The sequence below is a fragment of the Pituophis catenifer genome, unplaced genomic scaffold (assembly GCF_029215685.1).
Source record: "Pituophis catenifer annectens isolate HBS135680 unplaced genomic scaffold, rPitCat1.0.hap2 SCAF_4, whole genome shotgun sequence".
Taxonomy (NCBI): domain Eukaryota; kingdom Metazoa; phylum Chordata; class Lepidosauria; order Squamata; family Colubridae; genus Pituophis; species Pituophis catenifer.
The window spans coordinates 7052739-7073697 of record NW_027256884.1 but is presented as its reverse complement, the minus strand read 5'-3'; the positions used below and the strand labels follow the sequence as shown (position 1 = coordinate 7073697).

The 20959-nt window shown below is 43.1% G+C and overlaps 1 protein-coding gene across 1 annotated transcript in view; it reads right to left on the bottom strand.

The window, feature by feature from the left end:
• Positions 1 to 16935: 16935 nt before the first annotated feature.
• Positions 16936 to 20959, bottom strand: part of TDRD3 (tudor domain containing 3) — a 72684-nt gene continuing 68660 nt past the window's right edge. The window contains 2 exon segments of the mRNA XM_070943055.1: positions 16936 to 17130; positions 19927 to 20052. Coding sequence (XP_070799156.1) covers positions 19933 to 20052 — 120 coding nt within the window. The 3' untranslated portion in view covers positions 16936 to 17130; positions 19927 to 19932.

Here is a 20959-nt window from a genome sequence, read left to right as displayed (position 1 = left end):
CAATAGCTATGTACATATAACCTGTATTTGGGGCCTCACATCAATTTTGCAGAATGCAAATAAGGTGGCAGCTATTCTTATAAGCAAAAAAAAACCGGGTTCTTATGAAAGATTATCATCCTTTAGCCGACATTAGTAATAGGTAAGTCGAGTTTTTTTTAAAAAAAGAAAAGAAAAATGGTTATAGCTGTGGAATAGAAGATTCAGTGGCATCCTTGAGGTGAGCGAAATCAATTAGAATGGAAACCAAGGAGTGAATTTAAGGGGAAATATTTTTCACTCAGAGTTTAACCTTGACGAAATTAAATAAAAGCAAAATGGGGGATGCTTAATTAATATTTGTTAAAGCGGTTAGAACTGAGCTGCAAAAAAACCCCAAACATCTGTGATGCAGAAAGCTTTCTTGCCTGCCTCTTAGGGATGGTCGATTCACCTTAAACTTGGTTAACTGGTTAAAAAAAAATCCTTGAATTCTCATGTTTAATTCATGATGATCTGAATCAAAAGATTGAATGGACCACGCTAGGGATATATGCAGGTCCTCCCATTTCCGTGGATTTTAGAAACGTGGTAGGATGTTGATGTTTGACTTGATCAATTAAATTTGTATATTTCATATATCAATAAAACAAATTGGTACAAAGTAAAGATCTCAAAATTTCGTTCGAAGAATAGTAAACATGGTCCTCCGGAGGGACAAGCACCTTCCTACAGAGGCATTCTGAAGTGTAGCAGAAAAGGCTCTTGATGGAACTCAACTACCAGTTCAAATCAATCAATCAATCAATCAGAATAGAGCTGGAAGAGACCTTCGAGGTCTTCTAGTCCAACCCCCTGCTCAAGCAGGAGATCCTATACCAGTGATGGCTAACCTTTTTACCATCGCGTGCCAGGAGCGGGGGGAGCACGGGGGGGATCGCGTGCGCAGGTGCCCACACCCATAATTCTATGGAAGTTGGCAAATGGGCCATTTTTGGCCTCCGGAGGACCTCCGGGGGGGGGAGGCCGTTTTTGCCCTCCCCAGGTTCCTAGAAAGACTCTGGAGCCTGGGGAGAGCAAAAAACAGGCCTTCTGGTCCCACCGGAAGTTGGCAAATGGGCCATTTCCGGCCTCCGGAGGACCTCCAGGGGGGAGGCCATTTTCGCCCTCCTCAGACTCCTAGAAAGGCTCTGGAGCCTGGGGAGAGATAAATACGGGCCTTCCCCACTCCCACAAGGCCCTCTGGAGGCAGGAAACAACCTGTTTCCCAACTTCCCCACAGAATCGGTAGTAAAACCAGCGGGAGGCTCCGCCACTGACCTGGACGTCATCAGAAGCGATCAGCGCATGTGCAGAATAGCGTGGGCATGATGCGAACTGGTAGTAAAGGTAAGTAGAACCCACCCCTGGAGCAGGGGTATCAAACTCAAAGCCTGAGGGCTGGATCAGGCCCGTGGGGCTGCCCTAGAAACAGTGAAGGACTGGCTTGTGGTGCCTCTGCCAATGAAAAGGGAGCTCAGGAGGGCCGCATACAGCCCTTCCGAGCTCCATTTTTGCTGGCAGAGGGTTGCAGGAGGCCATCGCAGCTGAAAACGGAACTCGGGAGCCCGTTTTCGCTGGCAGAGTGCTCAGGCCACCACAGGTGCCCCCAATATGAGTGACATCAAGCTGGCCACCCACACACTGGCCACGCCCCCCAACACCCCCCCCCCGAGGTCAAACACAACCCTGACGCAGCCCTCAATGAAATCGAGTTTGACACCCCTTGACCTAGAGACTGGAAATAGATGAGTTATTTGCACTCAGTTAAATCCAAATATTTGCACGGTGACATAAGAAATAAGGGACATAGCTGTTTTTGTTTTATTAATAAGAGGGGCTAGATTACGAGAACTTGATTCATATGGGCTTAAATTATACAGAGGCGATTATGGAATTTGCCAGGTTTAATTAACGGATTCGGAATTAGCATACTCTACAAGGGCTCCTGTGGTTATCGGTGCCAGTCTCTGGCAACAAATCTGATCGCTACAGCAGTGAATTCTAATGAAGCCGAGCGCTGCGATCCATCAGCAGGGGAGACCTAGAATAAAAGGTGAGAAAGTAGACAAGTATAAAAACAAGACTTGGCAAACAAAACACACCGTCTTTTCCTCCTTATGCAGATTAGGTGTCTATGGGTAGAATTGTGTTTTCCTTCTTATTTAGGAACGTTAAAAGGCAGAAACAGCTGTAAGTTGATTGAAACTTAATAAGCTTGCGTTGACCAAAAAAAAACCCCCAGCCAAAATGCCAACAGCCAAAATGTCTAGTTTAATGAAAAGAAGGACTAGGGGAGATGTGATAGCAGTGTTCCAATATCTCAGGGGTTGCCCCAAAGAAGAGGGAGTCAAACTATTCTCCAAAGCACCTGAGGGCAAGACAAGAAGCAATGGGTGGAAACTAATCAAGGAGAGAAGCAACTTAGAACTAAGGAGAAACTTCCTGTCAATGGGAACAATTAATCTGTAGGCCGACTTGCCTCCAGGAGCTGTGAATGCTCCAACACTGGAAGTTTTTAAGAAGAGATTGGACAACCATTATCTGAAATGATATAGGGCTTCCTGCCTAGGCAGGGGGTTGGACTAGAAGACCTCCAAGATCCCTTCCAACTCTGTTATCATATTCTATTCTATTCTATTCTATTCTATTCTATTCTATTCTATTCTATTCTATTCTATTCTATTCTATTCTATCCTATCCTATCCTATCCTATCCTATCCTATCCTATCCTAGTCTATCCTAGTCTATCCTAGTCTATCCTATCCTAGTTTTTTTTTTAATTTGATTTATATTCCGCCCTTCTCCAGAGACTCAAGGCAGCTTACAATGTGTTAAGCAATAGCCTTCCTATCCTATCCTATCCTTCATTCCAATATTCTATTCTATTCTATTCTATTCTATTCTATTCTATTCTATTCTATTCTATTCTATTCTATTCTATTCTATTCTATTCCCCAGTTGTTTATCCTGCTCTTTGAGTTATGTGGTCTAGTTCCATATTATTATTTTTTCCTTTTGAGTTCCTTCTTTCCAAACACAGCTGCATCCTTTCCGAGCCGTTAACACAGAGTGGATGGAGCTGGGGAGGACAATCATAAAAAAAAAAAAAGAGTCACTTTGGAGAACAAGATATTTCTTGGATCCGCCATATAAGGTACGGTACTCCAAACTTCTCTCTTAGGATGTCCTTTAAAGCCATCGGAGGGATTTAGCAGCTGACAGCGGGATGATTTACTGGCAGTAGCCTCCAACTATGTTCTGTTTGGAGCCTTGGGTAAATTTTCTGCGGCTGACAATTTGAACGGAATGAAAGATGGCGCTTTGTTTGTGATTCATTAAGTACCCTCAAGAAAAGTTCTGAAAATCAGCAACTAAATGTTGCATTCCCTTCCCCCAAAAAATGCATCTCCAGCTTTTAGCGCAAACTAATTGGGAGAGAGAAAACAGCTTGAAATGGGGAGAGATGAATCATTGCCAATCATCTTTTTGGCAGAGACAAAGAGTCGGTTGGAATGACAGTCTGTCTCCTCTGGACTCTTGCTGAGTGTTTGCCTCCGTTTATTACATCAATGCAAGTGTCAGGTTTCTCATTGGCCATCTTCCAAGTCAGTCTCCCCAGCTTCTGACCTCACCCCACAGGAATGTTCCCCCCTCCCATCCCATCTCCTAGGGGATATTATCTACAGAGAAAATAAGTAGGTGAAAAGTCAAGCCTCGTCTTTTTATGGCAGCATCAGAATGCTGGCATCAAGTTTCAGTGCCACCTGCATTGACTGTGTGAAGAACAGCTGGTAGCCTCTGAGTTACGACACAGATAACATCCGAAAAGAGAGGAGGAAGGATACACCATGGTAGAAAATGGGTGGGATTGGTTATGGCAGCAAATTTAAATTCTTTGCCTGTGATCAAAGTTTTTTTGGGGGGAAGGACGGACAAAGCAGAAGTGCACACAAGTGTCCCCATCAATTTCATTCTACTCAGGTAAAAGTGAACCCCAATGAAGGGTTGAAGTCACCACCCCTAAATAATCAAGTTCATATTCTAGGTTCATATCAAGTTCATATCGATTAGAGGACTGGAGGCTAAAACATATAAAGAAAGGTTGCTGGAATTAGGTATGTCTAGTCTAATGAAAAAAAGGGGAGACATGATAGCAGTGTTCCAATATCTCAGGGGCTGCCACAAAGAAGAGGGAGTCAGGCTATTCTGCAAAGCACCTGAGGGCAGGACAAGAAGCAATGGGGGGAAACTAATCAAGAAGAGATTTTGCAATATCCTTCCCCCAGGAGTGGGGAGGGAATGGGGATATTGCAGTATCCTTCCCCTGCCACGCCCACCAAGCCATACCCACAGAACCGGTAGTAAAAAAATTTGAATCCCACCAGTGTGGTATAGGATCTCCTGCTTCAGCAGGTGGTTGGACTAGAAGACATTCAAGGTCCCTTCCATCTCTATTTTGATTAATGCTTTTCCCCCCCCACTTTATCTAACCTAATGTAGCTTTGAACAAGGGATTAATACATTTTTGCATCTTAACATATTTTGGGTTGACTTCTGGTGACTAAACAAATCCCTGAAGTTTTCTTGGCATTTTTATTTAGAAGCAGCTTGTCATTGCCGCCTTCCAAAGGCTAAGAGTGAGGGACTGGCCCAAGGTAACACACCAGGTTTTGCACCTAAGGTGGGACTAGAACTCACCATTTCCCAGTTTCTAGCCAATTGTTGTGGCCCGTCAGCGGCCTGTGCAGCTAGTAGCTGATTCCGACAACGAGGAGGCTGGTGTGGTACTGCGCCAACAGCCTGTGCAGCTGGCACTCGAGTCAGACAATGAGGAGGCTGGAGAGGATGTGGTGCCAGAGGCGAGGATTCAGCCAGGGCCTTCAGAACCTCCAGAAGGTCCCATAAGTGAAGAGGAAGAAGAGGAGGAGCCTCTTCTCAATGCATGGGTGCGCAGAGCTGCCAAAAGGCAGGAGTGGTTCCTCAGGAGGAGGTCTCCTTGAGAGTAAGGCTTGGGGCTAATTGACCACTCCCTTAGCCTATTTAAGGAAGGACGATGACTGAGGCAATTTGCAGGGAACAACTTCGTTCACTCTCCTTCGCGTCCTGATCTTAGTTCTCTTATCAGCTTCCTGCAAATTGCTTCTGGGCTTTCTGCCAACCATAGTAAGATTACGATTATTTATTCTTTGGATTCTTGTAGGCTGTTAAGAAAATTAATTAACAGCCTTTATTTGAAAAAGACTGATTTAATTTAGTAAACTACGGTTTCTACAGACTTTGTGTGTGCTGCGTTCTTGGGGGTCCATAGCTGGGGAAGAACACGAATGTCCTTAATGACTACACCAAGCTCTCTAATATTATTAGAACTTGCTTCAACTCACCAAGTATTCGTTATTAAGATCCGGCACAGAAAACACGGTAGCCTTTTTCTAAACCACCTCCTCAAAAACGAAGTTATGGACTTTGTCATTCCAAAGTAGACTTGATTACTTTGACTGTTCACAAACTCAGCTGCCAGCACTTCCAGTTCTCAATTTTGTGGGTCATGGGAAAAAATGGACCGGTAATCCTGTCCTGCTCTCTATAACCGAGGCCGGTCTTCTAAACTTGCATTTTTATTGTCTCGGTGGTAATTACAAGTTGCAATTATGCAAGCATAATTGGCCACCTTTGCAAGACAATTACACCCTACCAGTCTTTCGGTGGGAAAGGAAATGCTGAATTTTAGACTTGGGAGGACGTGCAAGGGCAGAATGGATACAGTTGACTAACCTGTTAAAATTGACTTTCTGACTGGGTTTCACGCTGTGCTATATATGAACGTGATAATTTTTGCTACTTCTTCTGTACAGGACCTGCTTATTCTTTGTGTGGAAGTGAATTAAGACTCCACCTTTGGCCTTATTAGAACTGGACATCTTCTCTACCATGGTAGAGTCACTCTTTGGAAAAGAATCACATTGGAAGGTTGGAATTCAGAGACAAGGGTGGCCTTAATTTCTACTGCAAAGAATCAATGAAAGTCTGCCATCTGGAAAAATGGCGAGCTCAAGTTGAGACTATTTGCTGACAAAGTCTTCATTCTCAGCCCCGGCTCAAATCTTACCCTTGAGCCTCTTTTCTTATGGACACACTTCTTTTTTGTGATGATGAATGGTATTTTGTTACAGAAACTCTAGTGTAATGGCCACGACCTAGGAAGTTTTTCAGCCACCGCTATGTTTTTCTTCGTAATTACACAGCAGAATAGAATAGAATAGAATTCTTTATTGGCCAAGTGTGATGGGACATACGAGGAATTTGTCTTTGGTGCATAGGCTCTCAGTGTACATAAAAGAAAAGACACGTTCGTCAAGAATCATAAAGTACAACACTTAATGATAGTCATAGGGAACAAATAAGCAATCAAATCATACTAGGAAACAATCAATATACAAGCAACAAAGTTACAGTCATACAGTCATAAGTGGCTTGGTAGCTCAGCAGACTAAAAAGCATTGTGATTAACACCAGCTGTCTGCAATTACTGTAAGTTCGAATCTCACCTGGCTCAAGGTTGACTCAGCCTTCCATCCTTTCTAAGGTGGGTTAAATGAGGACCCAGTTTGTGGGGGCAATAAGATGACTTTGTATAAATATACAAAAGTATGAAGGCTATTGCTTAACACATTGTAAGCCGCCCTGAGTCTTCGGAGAAGGGCGGCATATAAATCAATTTTTTTTTTAAAAAAAAAAAAGTGGGAGGAGATGGGTGATAGGAACGATGAGAAGATTAATAGTAATAGTAATGCAGACTTAGTGAATAGTTTGACAGTGTTGAGGGAATTATTTGTTTAGCAGAGTGATGGCATTCGGGGAAAAACTGTTCTTCTTACAGTTACAATTACACAGCAGGAAAAACATCTCTATACAACACGTTCCAGCAAAATGGATACCCACGCAAAAGGTCCCTGTTCACTCAACCCAATACAGCACAACCAGCAGAAACCCTAAAAAGAGTTACACGGCCATACATCAAGTAGAGCTCAGAAACCACCAACAGACTACTACCATCACATGGAATCAATGTAGCACACAAGTCAACTAAAACCCTTCAAAACATCCTAAGCCAGGGGTGTCAAACTCAAGGACTGGGGGCCAGATCCGGCCCGCGAGGTGCTTAGATCTGGTCCGTGGGGCTGCTGTGCAAACAGCGAAGGACCGGTCCATGGTGCCTCTGCCAGCAAAACCGGAACTCGGGAGGTCTGTGTGTGGCCCTCCCAAGCTACGTTTTTGGCCGCAGCGGCCTCCTGCATCCCTCTGCCAGTAAAAATGAAGCCCAGGGAGGCCTGCCCAGGCTCCATTTTCACTGGTAGAGGGCTGCAGGAGGCCATCGTGGCCGACAAAAGAGCCTCGATGAGTGACGTCAAGCTGGCCAGCCCCCCCTGGCCCCCCAAGGTCAAACACAACCCTCAATGCAGCCCTCAATGAAATCAAGTTTGACACCCCTGTCCGAAGCAAACCAAAAGACACAGCAACCCCATTAAACAAAACAGAGGAGACATCTACAACATACAAGGTAAGAACTGCAGCAACCACTGTGTAGGATGAACTGGCTGAAGATTGGCAGAACCAGAGGTGGTATTCAGCTGGTTCGGACCGGTTTGGGTAAACCGGTAGCGGAAATCATGGGTGGGCCCGCCCACCTGCCCATCACAGCTCTATGCTGTCCTATTGAGGACACGTTTTTGAGGCCGGGCACATGCACAGAAGGTGGATGTGAGAGCAAAGCATATGCACAGAAGGCTGGGCGCATGCGTGCACACGCTCACATTTTTGGTGCTAGACGAACTGCTAGGTAAACTAGATGAATCCCACCTCTGGACAGAACGCATCCATGAACGCCAACCAGCAGTCAGGAGCCATGATGAAAATTCATAGCAAGCGTTGAAGTTTCAAGCAATAAGAATTCATAGTCTGGAGCAGGGATTGGCAACCTTAAATACTCAAAGAGCCACAAAGGTCCTAACCGGAAGCCCCCGTTCAATTCTGGAGCCGACTGGAATTCTGGTTTCCCCCTACCATAGAGTCTCCTCCTAGCATGGCGTCCATTTTCCTCTACCTGTCGTAACCGAAAGCCCTACCAATTGTGGAGCTGACCAGCAACAGGGAGCCGCAGCAGAGGGATGAAAGAGCCACATGCGGCTCCAGAGCCGCGGGTTGCTGACCCCTGATCTGGAGCATGCTCCTACTACTCCATGTCTCTGAATGGTGTAAATAACACATTTTGGGAGAAATAGGCCTCCCTTTTCTGCTCATTAGTACTTTAAGTATCTGCAGCTAAGGCAGGTGTGGCTCCAGGGCATGAATTAACCCTTTCCTTGCTGGTTTGGGCCACTGCCTTCCCCCTGCTCCTTTCAGGTAGTCCTTGACTTTCAACAGTTCATTTAGTGACCATTCAAAAGTTACAATGAGGAGAAGGACTGAAGATAAACAGGGGAAAAAACTAAAGTTATAGTCAAAAACCTCACACAGAAACAAAAAGAACAACTGGCAGAGAAAGTGGACTTTCAAATAGTTGAGAAAGTTAAATATCTGGGACTTAACAGCAAAATGTGCAACAATAAAAGAAGATAATTATATAAAATTAATCCACCAAATTAAATTAATTTTGGAAAAATGGAAAAAAAAAATCTACATCTATCAATGTTGGGAAGGATTGCTACTGTAAAAATGAATATCCTACCAAAACTGCTTTTCCTGTTCCAAACAGTACCTGTAAAAATAGAAAAGAAATTCTTTGAAGATTTGAATACATCAAATCTTGAACTTTATTTATTCATTTATTCAAGGCAGAGTCACAACGGGATATTTAAAACCATTTGCAGTGTCTAACACACACGGGAACACTTTTTGTGACGGTTTCACTTAAAAGCTGTCATTCACTTTGGCCTTTGGCAAAACCAGCCCTTTTGAACCATTGATTCGCTTAAAGACCACGGCATTCACTTTTCAATTCTGGTGTTCACTTAGCAACCGGTGTGGGGGAAAAAAAGTCAGACAATCAGGTCAGTCACAAACAGTGGTGGGTTCCTCCTGGTTCAGTCCGGTTCACCGAGCTGGTAGCGGTGACGATATGACGTCACCGAACCGGTTCTTTCCCCCCCCGCCCTCCCACCCCCCCACCCACGTTATTCTTACCTTTTATTTGGCCCCACCCCCAATCTATTGCTGCCTCCTGAGTCCCAGCTGATGACTAGAGGGAAAAAAACTGTTTAAACTCTTGCCACGGGGCTTCAAAGGGCCGTCCTACAGCTGATCAGTTTTAAAAGCAAACAAATGAGTCGGGTCATAAGTGCAAGGACTGGTCGTAAGTGCGAGGACCTTCCAGAAATGACTCTGACCAGCTAGCCACGCCCACCTAGTCACATGATCTCCAAGCCACACCCACAAAATAAGCCACGCCCACAGAACCGGTAGTAAAAAAAATTAGAACCCACCCCTGGTCACAAACCTGCGTTTGCAAATATCGTGACTTATTTTCTCTTTTATTTTGTTTTATTTTTTTGCTTTTATTTATTTATTTCATAGATAAAACACAAAGAAAAATAGAAATAGGCAATTAAGGGAAGGAAAAGGAGAGGGGGGGAAAAACAAAGTGTGAGGTACAAGGGAAAAAAGGAGACTCTTTTTAGCACAGTACAAGATAAAAACACTCCAGCCTCAACTTTTTGCTTTCACACATTAATATATAACTAGCCATTTCCATAACGACAAATCTGATCGACAAAACCAAAGTTTCATCTTTTTTTTTTTTATCACAAGCACAAAATCCAGAATTGGTATCCAAGTGAAAAACATACTCCAATATAGTCTCCTCTTTAAATAAAACGATCAATTTAACCATTCCTGTTTTATCTTCCTTGCTATGGAAATAGCATGTATTTCTATTTGCACCCAATAATCTTTGTGAACTGTCACCACTTTTATTAACCAAGCTGACTATATTCTTTCAAATTCTTTGAGCATACCGGGAAAAATACTCTTTTTCCCGTCCACCATAATGGGCAGGCTCCATTATGGTTATAACTTGAGGACTACTGAAAGAGAGAGTTGAGCTGTTAAACAGAAAGTTGAAATCAAGGTAGGTTGTGTTGTGGCCCGTCGGCCACCAGCCCCTCCAGGAGCCAAATCAGAGGGGGAGGAGGCATGGGAGTTGGGGCCAGCATCAAGGCAACCTGAGAGCTCTGAGGGGGAAGAGGGAAAAGAGCTGGCAGAGAGAGAGAGAGAGAGAGGGAGGGAGAGGGAGAGGGAGAGGGAGAGAAAGAGGGAGGGAGGGAGGGAGGGAGGGAGAGAGAGAGAGAGAGAGAGAGAGAGAGGCGGAGCCTAGGCCATCCATCAGCCCTCAGATGGAGAGTCAACAGCCCCAGGTCTGGAGGTGGCTGATGAGGAAGAGGAGGAACAGCTGGGTCCAGTGCCTGAAATGTGGATGTGCAGAAGGCAGAGGAGAGGAGAGCAGTGGAAATCTATGGGCCGGTCCTTGGGATAGAAGAGCCACCGCTGCTAGTGAAGCCCCACTCTAGCTCTGGGGATAAAAGGCAGGGGGCAGAGATGAATAGATGTGGCAAACAACTATTCATCTTCTGGCCCGAGGGCCTTGTTAGCCTGCGGTGAAGAGAACTTTTTGCCGGGGCTGCCGGCACTCCCAATTAAAGGAATCTTTGAGTTCACTTCAGAGGGTTTGTCGTGTTTGGGAAGCTGGCTCAGAACAGGTTGCTTCATAACTGCCTCCAGCAAAGGGCGGCATATAAATCAAATTAAAAAAAAAAAAAAAGTTGGTCACCTTGTTCTTCCGTGTCACTCCAGGGAATATTTCAAGAGATGGAGATCCAGGTGCATTTCAGCCTTTCCTGAAAACAATCAATGATAGGCAATATTCTGCTGTAGAAGTGAGGTGCCATCTTAGCCATGCTTTTAATGTAATGAAGGCTCACCTTTGCAGAGCAGGTGTTTATAAGCGAAATTACTGGGGTGTGTTTTTTTTTTTTTTTTAATTTCATTCACCGCCCAGAATGTCTTTGAGGTAAAGAAAGCAATATGAAAACAGACTTCTAATTCATTTCACTGCATATCCCTGAAAAGCCAGTGGCATTCATCTTACTAATTGGGATGTCAAAGAACATTATTTTTCATTATGCCACTGCCCTTCACATTATGTAACCACTCCAAGGCTCAGAAAAAAAAAAAAATCAATGCACTGTTATGGCAAGTAAGGCAGGGGCGAAATTAAAAAATAGTTTAGTGATTCTCTAGTTTCTCCTCTTCTTCCTCCTCTTCCTCCTCCTCCTTTCCCACTTATTGCAAGTTTAAGATCTGGGACAGTTTAAAATGGGAAAGAAGGGAGGAAGGGAGGAAGGAAGGAAGGAAGGAAGGAAGGAAGGAAGGAAGGAAGGAAGGAAGGAAGGAAGGAAGGAGGGAGGGAGGGAGGGAGGGAGGGAGGGAGGGAAGGAAGGAAGGAAGGAAGGAAGGAAGGAAGGAAGGAAGGAAGGAAGAAGAAAGAAAGAAAGAAAGAAAGAAAGAAAGAAAGAAAGAAAGAGAAATAGGAAGGGAGCAATAAGGAAGAGGAAAACTGGAAGGAAAGAAGGAAGGAAGGAAGGAAGGATAGGAAGGGAGCAATAAGGAAGAGGAAAACTGGAAGGAAGGAAGGAAGGAAGGAAAGAAGGAAGGAAGGAAGGAAGGAAGGAAGGAAGGAAGGAAGGAAGGAAGAAATAGGAAGGGCACAATAAGGAAGAGGAAAACGAGAAGGGAGGGAGGGAAGAAGAAAGGAAGAAAGAAAGAAAAAGAAAGAAGAAAGAAGGAAAGAAAAAGAAAAAGAAGGAAAGAAAGAAAGAAAGAAAGAAAGAAAGAAAGAAAGAAAGAAAGAGAAATAGGAAGGGAGCAATAAGGAAGAGGAAAATAGGAAGGAAGGAAGGAAGGAAGGAAGGAAGGAAGGAAGGAAGGAAGGAAGGAAGGAAGGAAGGAAGGGAAGGAAGGAAAAATAGGAAGAAAGAAGGAAAAATAGGAAGGGAGCAATAAGGAAGAGGAAAACTGGAAGGAAGGAGGGAGGGAGGGAAGGAAGGAAGGAAGGAAAGAAGGAAGGAAGGAAGGAAGAAAGAAAGAGAAATAGGAAGGGAGCAATAAGGAAGAGGAAAACTGGAAGGAAAGAAGGAAGGAAGGAAGGAAGGAAGGAAGGATAGGAAGGGAGCAATAAGGAAGAGGAAAACTGGAAGGAAGGAAGGAAGGAAGGAAGGAAGGAAGGAAGGAAGGAAGGAAGGAAGGAATAGGAAGGGCACAATAAGGAAGAGGAAAACGAGAAGGGAGGGAGGAAGAAAGGAAGAAAGAAAGAAAAAGAAAGAAGAAAGAAGGAAAGAAAAAGAAAAAGAAGGAAAGAAAGAAAGAAAGAGAAATAGGAAGGGAGCAATAAGGAAGAGGAAAACAGGAAGGAAGGAAGGAAGGAAGGAAGGAAGGAAGGAAGGAATAGGAAGGGCACAATAAGGAAGAGGAAAACTAGAAGGAAGGGAGGGAGGAGTAATAACCCAATTGGTTAAAAGAGCAATGCAAGAATTATAAAGTTATGTAATAGTAAAGCACAAATTATTGTGCTCATTGATCTATTATATTGAGCAAGTATTTTGCAATGTGGCAATATCGAGGAACAGGAAAAAAGTAGCCACAGGGAAATTTTGCACAAGACGTGGTGAATAAACGGTGTTGGGGTTTTCTTTTAACAAAACCGATTATATTTCCATAGCAGCTGAGTCCAGTCAAAAACAAAAAAAAGTCTGGGAACACCTGTTTTAGAAATACAAATAAATCTTCCGTCTAAGAGCACTTTGGAACCTTCCGTGTCCGTTTAAATCGTGGGCTTCAAATCAACCGTAATGTAGTTGATGTTTTCCTCACCTTGAGGGCATCTCCCATTTGTGTCACGTTTATGCAAATGCTTTTCTCGGGTATCAGTCAGAGATGCGTGATTCCTCACTCCTTTCAAGCCTTGTGAGACATCTGAGCCGTGTTCAGATTTGTGTAGAAATGAAACTGTACAAGACCAAAGATCTCCTTCTACTCATTCCAAGTAGTTTTGAGCATGGAATTGAAGGGGTTGTAGGAAGCCTCCCCGTCCCCCGCCAAGAGAATGAAATATTTTGGGAAATATTAAGAGGCAGAATGTCCTCACTACACGTTACTCTGTCTGCAGCTCGACATTTATTTATTTATTTATTGAATTTCTATACCGCCTTACTCCCGAAGGACTCAGGGCGGTGCACAGCCATGCAATAAAACACATAGATATACAAAATGCAGCTAAACCCACCTATCCTCCAATAAAACAGATTGTGTACGTAGATCTGGATGCTTTACTGAAAGAACAGGATATGGTGAAACTGAGGAAAATAGGAATACATACAATGAGAACTAAATACAAGATAGGCAGTATTGGGTTACTGCTGAACATAACAAGGAAATGAAGTCTGGCTTCCCAGAATGCACTTGGTTTGAGAGGGCAGGCTAATGGTGAGGTCAGCTTCAAACAATATATTTGGTATTTGTCCCTCTGGCCACTAGTTGGGGCTAGAGAATAACAACAGTATATAAAGATCATATGTTGGGGCATATTTGTCCCTCCAGCCACTAGATGGGGATACAGAGCAACTGAACAGTATATAAAGATCATATGTTGGGGCATATTTGTCCCTCCAGCCACTATTTATTTATTTATTTATTTATTTATTAATTAATTAATTAATTAATTATATTTCTATACCGCCTTTCTCCCTTAGGACTCAAGGCGGTGTACAGTCAAGAAAAATATAGACACACAAACATCATAAAATTGCTAATTAAAATTATTACTTAGTTTGGTCAATTAAATAAAACCCAGAATTAGATAACATTTAAAAAATCATTAACATGTTCGTATGTTTAGCCTCGCCTGTTGGAACATCAGGGTCTTGAGGGCACGGCGGAAAGCACGGAGATCAGGGATATTCCGTATCTCCGGGGGCAGTTCATTCCAAAGGGTTGGAGCCCCCACAGAGAAGTCCCTCCCCCTGGGAGTCGCCAGTCGACATAATTTGACTGACGGTACCCTGAGTAGTCCCTCCCTGTGAGAACGAACTGGTCGGTGGGAGGCTATTGGTGGCAAAAGACAGTCTCATAGGTACCCAGGTCCTAAGCCATGGAGCGCTTAAAAGGTGATAACTAACACCTTGAATCCCCACTAGATGGGGATACAGAGCAACAACAGTATATAAAGATCATATGTTGGGGCATATTTGTCTCTATTCTATTCTATTCTATTTTATTTTTATTCTTAGAAAAATGTGTATAATTTTCCTTCTTTTTCTCTCTTTTTCCATTGGATTAGATCTGGGGCTGTAAAATTTCTGGGGCAGGAATCTTGTATAGTAAATATAATCCATGCTAACAGAGCCTTAGGTAATTTAGCAGTACCATAACTGGGGCAGCACTAATAGCAATAACAATAGCACTTAGACTTATATACCGCTTTACAGTGCTTTACAGCCCTCTCTCAGCTGTTTACAAAATCAGCCTATCGCCCCCAACAATCTCATTTTACCCACCTCGGAAGGCTGGAAGGCTGAGTCAACTTTGAGCCTTGTGAGATTCGAACTGCCAAATTGCAGGCAGCCGGCAGTCAGCAGAAGTAACCTGCAATACTGCACTCTAACCTCTGCGCCAGCGAGGTTTTAAATAAGTATGCTGCCCCTAAAACATGTACAAATTCATTTCAATAACTTTGCTAGAGTTTGCTTTTCGTTCATAACATTTGCATGGGAAAAAAATCCAGCCGAACTAATTAAGGATTAAAATAAAATATATATTTGCACACTCCACACCATTTCTTATTTTCATTTCAAAGCTGAGCCTCCCTTGGCATGATAGAAAGCATACCAACTGTTCTCCTTTACTTTCCTGATACCTTCTGAAAAATAAATGAACCAAAAAAAAAACCAACAACCCATAATTCACCCAGATATTACATACACCATTCTAACAGCGGTTATCTTACATTTTTAATATTTAGGTTGAAATTTCAGACATCCAATCTGTTTCCTCCATTTTTTTCAATTGTATTTCAAACTCCAGTTAGAAAAAGGCTAAAAGTCAAGAAAATTTGGAAGGCATGAGAAGCTAGAAACATACCAATCAGGGACCAATTCCTGAGAATTAATCCTCTTTGGGGACTTAATTTTAATAGGATCAACAAATGGTAAGTCAACACTTTTAATCTTATCCTTTTTCTCATTGATTTGTGAGGCACTGATCTTTTCTCAAATTATCTACTGCACAACTATTATTTCATCTAAATAGAAATGCTAACTGAATTGGAAATAAAGACTCCTTTCAGTTTCGTTCAATTCCTGGGTGGATCCGTCGCTGTAGCTTTCTTGGCTACAGGATAAAATAGGATGGATTTTGTTTTTTGTTTCATAAACTTGCTATGAACTCTGGTATTCTAGAATGGAATAACAGGGTTGGAAGGGACCTTGGAGGTCTTCTAGTCCAACCCCCTGCTCAGGCAGGAAACCCTACACCACTTCAGACAAATGGTTATCCAACCATTTGGTTATCTTCTTAAAAACCTCCTGTGTTGGAGCATCCACAACTTCTGGAGGCAAGCTGTTCCACTGATTAATTGTTCTAACTGTCAGGAAATTTCTCCTTAGTTCTAAGTTGCTTCTCTCTTTTATGAGTTTCCACCCATTGCTTCTTGTCCTGCCCTCAGGGGCTTTGGAGAATAGCTTGACTCCCTCTTCTTTGGGGCAGTCCCTGAGATCTTGGAACACTGCATTCATGTCACCAGTTGTCCTTCTTTTCATCAAACTAAACATACCCAGTTCCTGCAACCGTTCTTCTCAGGCTTCTCCTATTCAGGTACTAACCAGGTTTCATCTTCTCAGCATCTGAAGATCAGCCAAGATCAGTTAGATCAGGGCTGTCAAACTCAAAGCCCGTGGGGTACTTAGATCTGGCCCATGATCTAAGAAACAGCGAAGGACTGGCCTGCAGTGCTTCTGCCAGTGAAAATGGAGCTCAGGAGGGCCCTCGGGATCCTGTTTTTGCTGGCAGAGCATTCGGGCCACCACAGGTGTCCCCTGCAGGATTGATGTCAAGGTGACCACGATCCCCCCCAAGGTCAAACACAACCCTGATGCGGCCCTCAATGAAATTGAGTTTGACAACTCTGAGTGTTGTGGCCCATCAGCGGCCGGTGCAGCTGGTGGCTGATTCCGACAGCGAGGAGGCTGGTGTGGTGCTGGCACTCGAGTCGGACAATGAGGAGACTGGAGAAGATGTGGTGCCAGAGGCGGGGATTCAGTCAGGGCCTTCAGAAGCTCCAGAAGCTCCAGAACCTCCCTTAAGTGAAGAGGACGAAGAGGAGGAGCTTCCTCAGGAGGAGGTCTCCTTGAGAGTAAGGCTTGGGGCTAATTGGCCACTCCCTTAGCCTATTTAAGGAGGAATGCCGACTGATGCAATTTGCAGGGAACAACTCCATTCACATACCTTCGTGTCTTGTCTTGCTTATCTTATCAGCTTCCTGCAAATTGCTTCTGGGCATTCTGCCAACCACAGGAAGCTTTCAGTATTATTCTTTGAATTCTTGCAGTTAATTAACAGCCGTTGGTGTAAAACACTGGTTTATTTCGTAAACTAAGGTTTGAATGGACTTTGTGTGTGCTGCGTTCTTTGGGGTCCGTAGTTGAGGCAGAACACTGAGTTAGATGCTGCAAAAACCCAGGGCCTTTTCAGTTCTCAACTTTTCAAGTCTGACTTTTTAATACAGTCCATCATTTTTTTGATATGAAAGAGATCAGGGCCACACTTAATAACAGTTCATGCAAGCAGGAAAACACAAAGCAAGGACAATGCTGAGCATGGTGGCTTTTATTGATGTCAGTATTAACAAGGTTTTTTTTTTTATATATATGTAAAAAGTTTAGCTTCACAGCATTAACTTAAAAAAACAAAGTCATTGGTGGGTAGATTTTTACACTCCCCGTCTGGATCTTTCGAAAACGTTCTTCTTCCGGAAGAAATGCAGAACGATCTCGTCACAATGAATATCTGAAATGGGGGAAAAAGGAGAATGTGGGATAAATTTCACCGCTTTTACTCTCTCTCTGTTCTTCAGGATGTTCCGTAGGTGCTTTTTTCAGGAGGCACCTGGATTTTCTTGCTTTTTTATTTATTTATTTATTTATTTATTTATTATTTCAATTTGTATACCGCCCTACTCCCGAAGGACTCAGGGCGGTGAACAGCCATAGAATAAAACATATGAGTACAAAATTTAAAATAAAGTAAAACGAATTAAATAGTTTGGCTGAAAATTTAAAACCCCAATAATTTAAGACCAAATTTAAAATTTCCATTTAAAAAGGGGAAAAAAAGGGGAAAAACTTAGGTCAGGCCAGCTTGATGAAATAAGAACGTCTTGAGCGCACGACGGAAGGTACGCAGATCCGGGATCCTCCGTATCTCCGGGGGGAGCTCGTTCCAGAGAGTAGGTGCCCCCACAGAGAAGGCTCTCCCCCTGGGGGCCGCCAGTCGACATTGTTTGGCCGACGGCACCCGGAGGAGCCCCTCTCTATGGGAGCGTACTGGTCGGTGGGAGGCTATTGGTGGTAGCAGGCGGTCCCTCAAATAACCTCTTTCTTTGAAGAGTTTTGCATCTCATCCAACAAACTTGTTCAGCTCTGATAGGATAGTGGGGAATGAAAGGATTTATATTCCTTGCACCACAGCTGGTCCTTTGCATCCTTTTAGAGCAGTGTTTCTCAACCTTGGAAGCTTGAAGATGGGTGGACTTCAACTCCCAAGCGCTGGCTGGGGGATTCTGGGAGTTGAAGTCCATCCATCTTCAAGCTACCAAGGTTGAGAAACACTGTTTTAGAGGGTCGTTGAAGCCCTTGGGGGTTTATCTGTGTCCTCAGGGTCACCTGAGAATTGCTCCTGGTTCCTGTAGTCTGCAATTTTCTCTCTGGAAATCCATTCCTACTCCCACACCCTTCAAAGGCTGTTCAACCCAAATTGTATAGCTAAAAGTCTTTGAAGGGTGTGGGAGTAGGAATGGATTTCCAGGGGAAAATATGGCAGTCTACATTAGCACTACTCAGGTGACCCTGAGGACACAGATTAACCTCCAAAGGCTTCAACGACCCTCTAAAAGGATGCAAAGGACCAGATGTCTGCAAGGAGTATAAATCCTTCCACTCCCCACCATCCAGTCAGAGCTGAAGAAGCTTCTTGGATGAGAAGCGAAACGTCTTCAAAGACGTTTGAAGGAAAAGCACCGTTGGGATAACCTGGAACTGGATGACTGAGAATTTTTACAGACGTTTATCAGGATAATTTGCACGCATTATGACCATATACAGAACATTTGGGAAAAAAAGAGACTGAACAAGACATACAATGTTTACACACACACATGCACACATAGATATACACAGAACTTTAATATATGTCTTAAGCAGTGGTGAAATGTAAAATTTGTTACTACCGGTTCTGTGGGCGTGGCTTGGTGGTGGGGGGGTAATATGACTGGGTGGGCGTGGCCAACTTTTTTTTTAAACTTTTAAAACCATTTTTTCTACAACCTATTCGGCCGAAGAGGTTGCAGAAAAAAATGCTTTTAAAAGCCTCTAACAATCAGGCAACTCAGCTGGGATCGTCAGAGGCTTTTAAAAGCATTTTTTTCTACAACCTCTTTGGCCGAAGAGGTTGTAGAAAAAATGGTTTTAAAAGCCTCTGACAATCCCAGCTGAGCCGCGCGATCATCAGAGGCTTTTTTTTTTTTAACTTTTAAAAGCATCTTTTCAGCCGAAGAGGTTGTAGAAAAAATGCTTTTAAAAATAATAAAAAAAAGCCTCTGATGATTGCGCAGCTCAGCTGGGCATGGGGGGGGGAGCAGGGATGTTTGCTACCGGTTCTCCGAACCACCCGTCTCCATCGCTACCGGATCGAAAAAAACCCTTTTTTTCTTTTAAATGCCTCAGACGATCCAAGCTGAGTTGCCTGATCGTCAGAGGCATTTAAAAGAAAAAAAGCCTCTGCCGACCAGGCAACTCAGCTGGGATCGTCAGAACCTTTTGAAAGCATTTTTTTACAACCTCTTTGCTGAAGAGGTTGTAGAAAAAATAGTTTTAAAAGTAAAAAAAAAAAATTGGCCACGCCCACCCAGTCATATTACCCCCCCACACCAAGCCACGCCCACAGAACCAGTAGTAACAAATTTTAGATTTCACCACTGATTCATTGTATTTATCACCCAATTATGAAGTACCAAAGATATTTGATATTAAAGGTATCAAAAGGCATATGCACATTCCTTTTTCAGAGTTATTTGGAATGTCAAGGGAATCCCCTCACATCCTGGACATAAACTGTTTCCACTCCTACTCTCAAAACGATGCTATAGAGCACTGCACACCAGAACAACTAGACACAAGGACAGTTTTTTCCCAAACGCCATCACTCTGCTAAACAAATAGTTCCCGCAACACTGTCAAACTATTCACTAAGTCTGCACTACTATTAATCTTCTCATCGTTCCCACCACCCATCTCCTCCCACTTATGACTGTATGACTGTAACTTTGCTGCTTGTATCCTTACGATTTATGATTTATATTGATATTGTCTCCTGATTGCTTATTTGTACCCTATGACTATCATTAAGTGTTGTACCTTATGATTCTTGACGAATGTATCTTTTCTTTTATGTACACTGAGAGCTTATGTACCAAAGACAAATTCCTTGTGTGTCCAATCACATTTGGCCAATAAAGAATTCTATTCTATTCTATTCCAGATGAATAGAACTAGTTTTTTTTTTTAATTGTAAGAAGTAATGATTTACCTTTGATCAGTTTCTAGCTCTTGGAGGTTGGTAAAACTGTTGAGTGGGTCGTGTTGAGCGCCTGGGCTGCCCATCACCCCCTCTGCGGAATTCTAAAGTTTGCTCGTAAGTCATTTCTTCCTCCTCCTGCAAGTAAACAGCATGATTTAGAAAGGCACACGATCGTAAGGATATTCTTCTATGTATACAGAATTATCTTTGTTTTAAAAAAGAAGAAGAATGAAGGAAACACAGAGACAGTTTACAAATTGGGGGCGTTTTCCCCCCCGAAAACACAGATCCAATATCCTAAAGGTGCTTTTTCAAGAGGCAACTGGACTGTCAGGTTTTTCTTTGAAGACGTTTCGCTTCTCCTCCAAGAAGCTTCTTCAGCTCAAATATATATATATATATATATATTCGCTGAAAGGCGAAAGGGAAGCAGTATGCTCCCTCCCACATGTTGAGGTAGACCAGGTGCCTCGACAGAAAAACATTTAATCTCTCTCCTGGCTCAAGCTGATGAAGGGAGGAGAACTTGTGGCTCAGAGGTTCATACAACTGCCTAATATGCAGGCAGCCCAAGTTCGAATCAGAGTAAGGGTATGGCTAGCTGATGAGAGCTAAATAGCTTGAAATAGATCTATACTAGTCTCCCTTTATTTCTTTATCAGCAATATATATATATATATATATATGTGTGTGTGTGTGTGTGTGTGTGTGTACAGTTAATATTTCAGGTTTCTTCCCGTGTAATTGTGAACATATCCCTAAAAGGGTAGAACCGACATTTCGACGCTTCTACCCTTTTAGAGATATGTTCACAATTACACGGGAAGAAACCCGAAATATTAACTGTACACACATATATACCCGTGAAAACTTACATATTTATATATATATTTGTTTTCTCAGGTTTTCGCGGGTATTTTGTATGTAGGTCTTTGGTTATTCGGGTCTTCTCCCACGTAAAATTGGAAGTGTCTTGGTGACGTTGTGTCTTGCTCCTGGAAGCACGAAGCCGAGAACACCAGCCTGAAGATGACGAATGAGA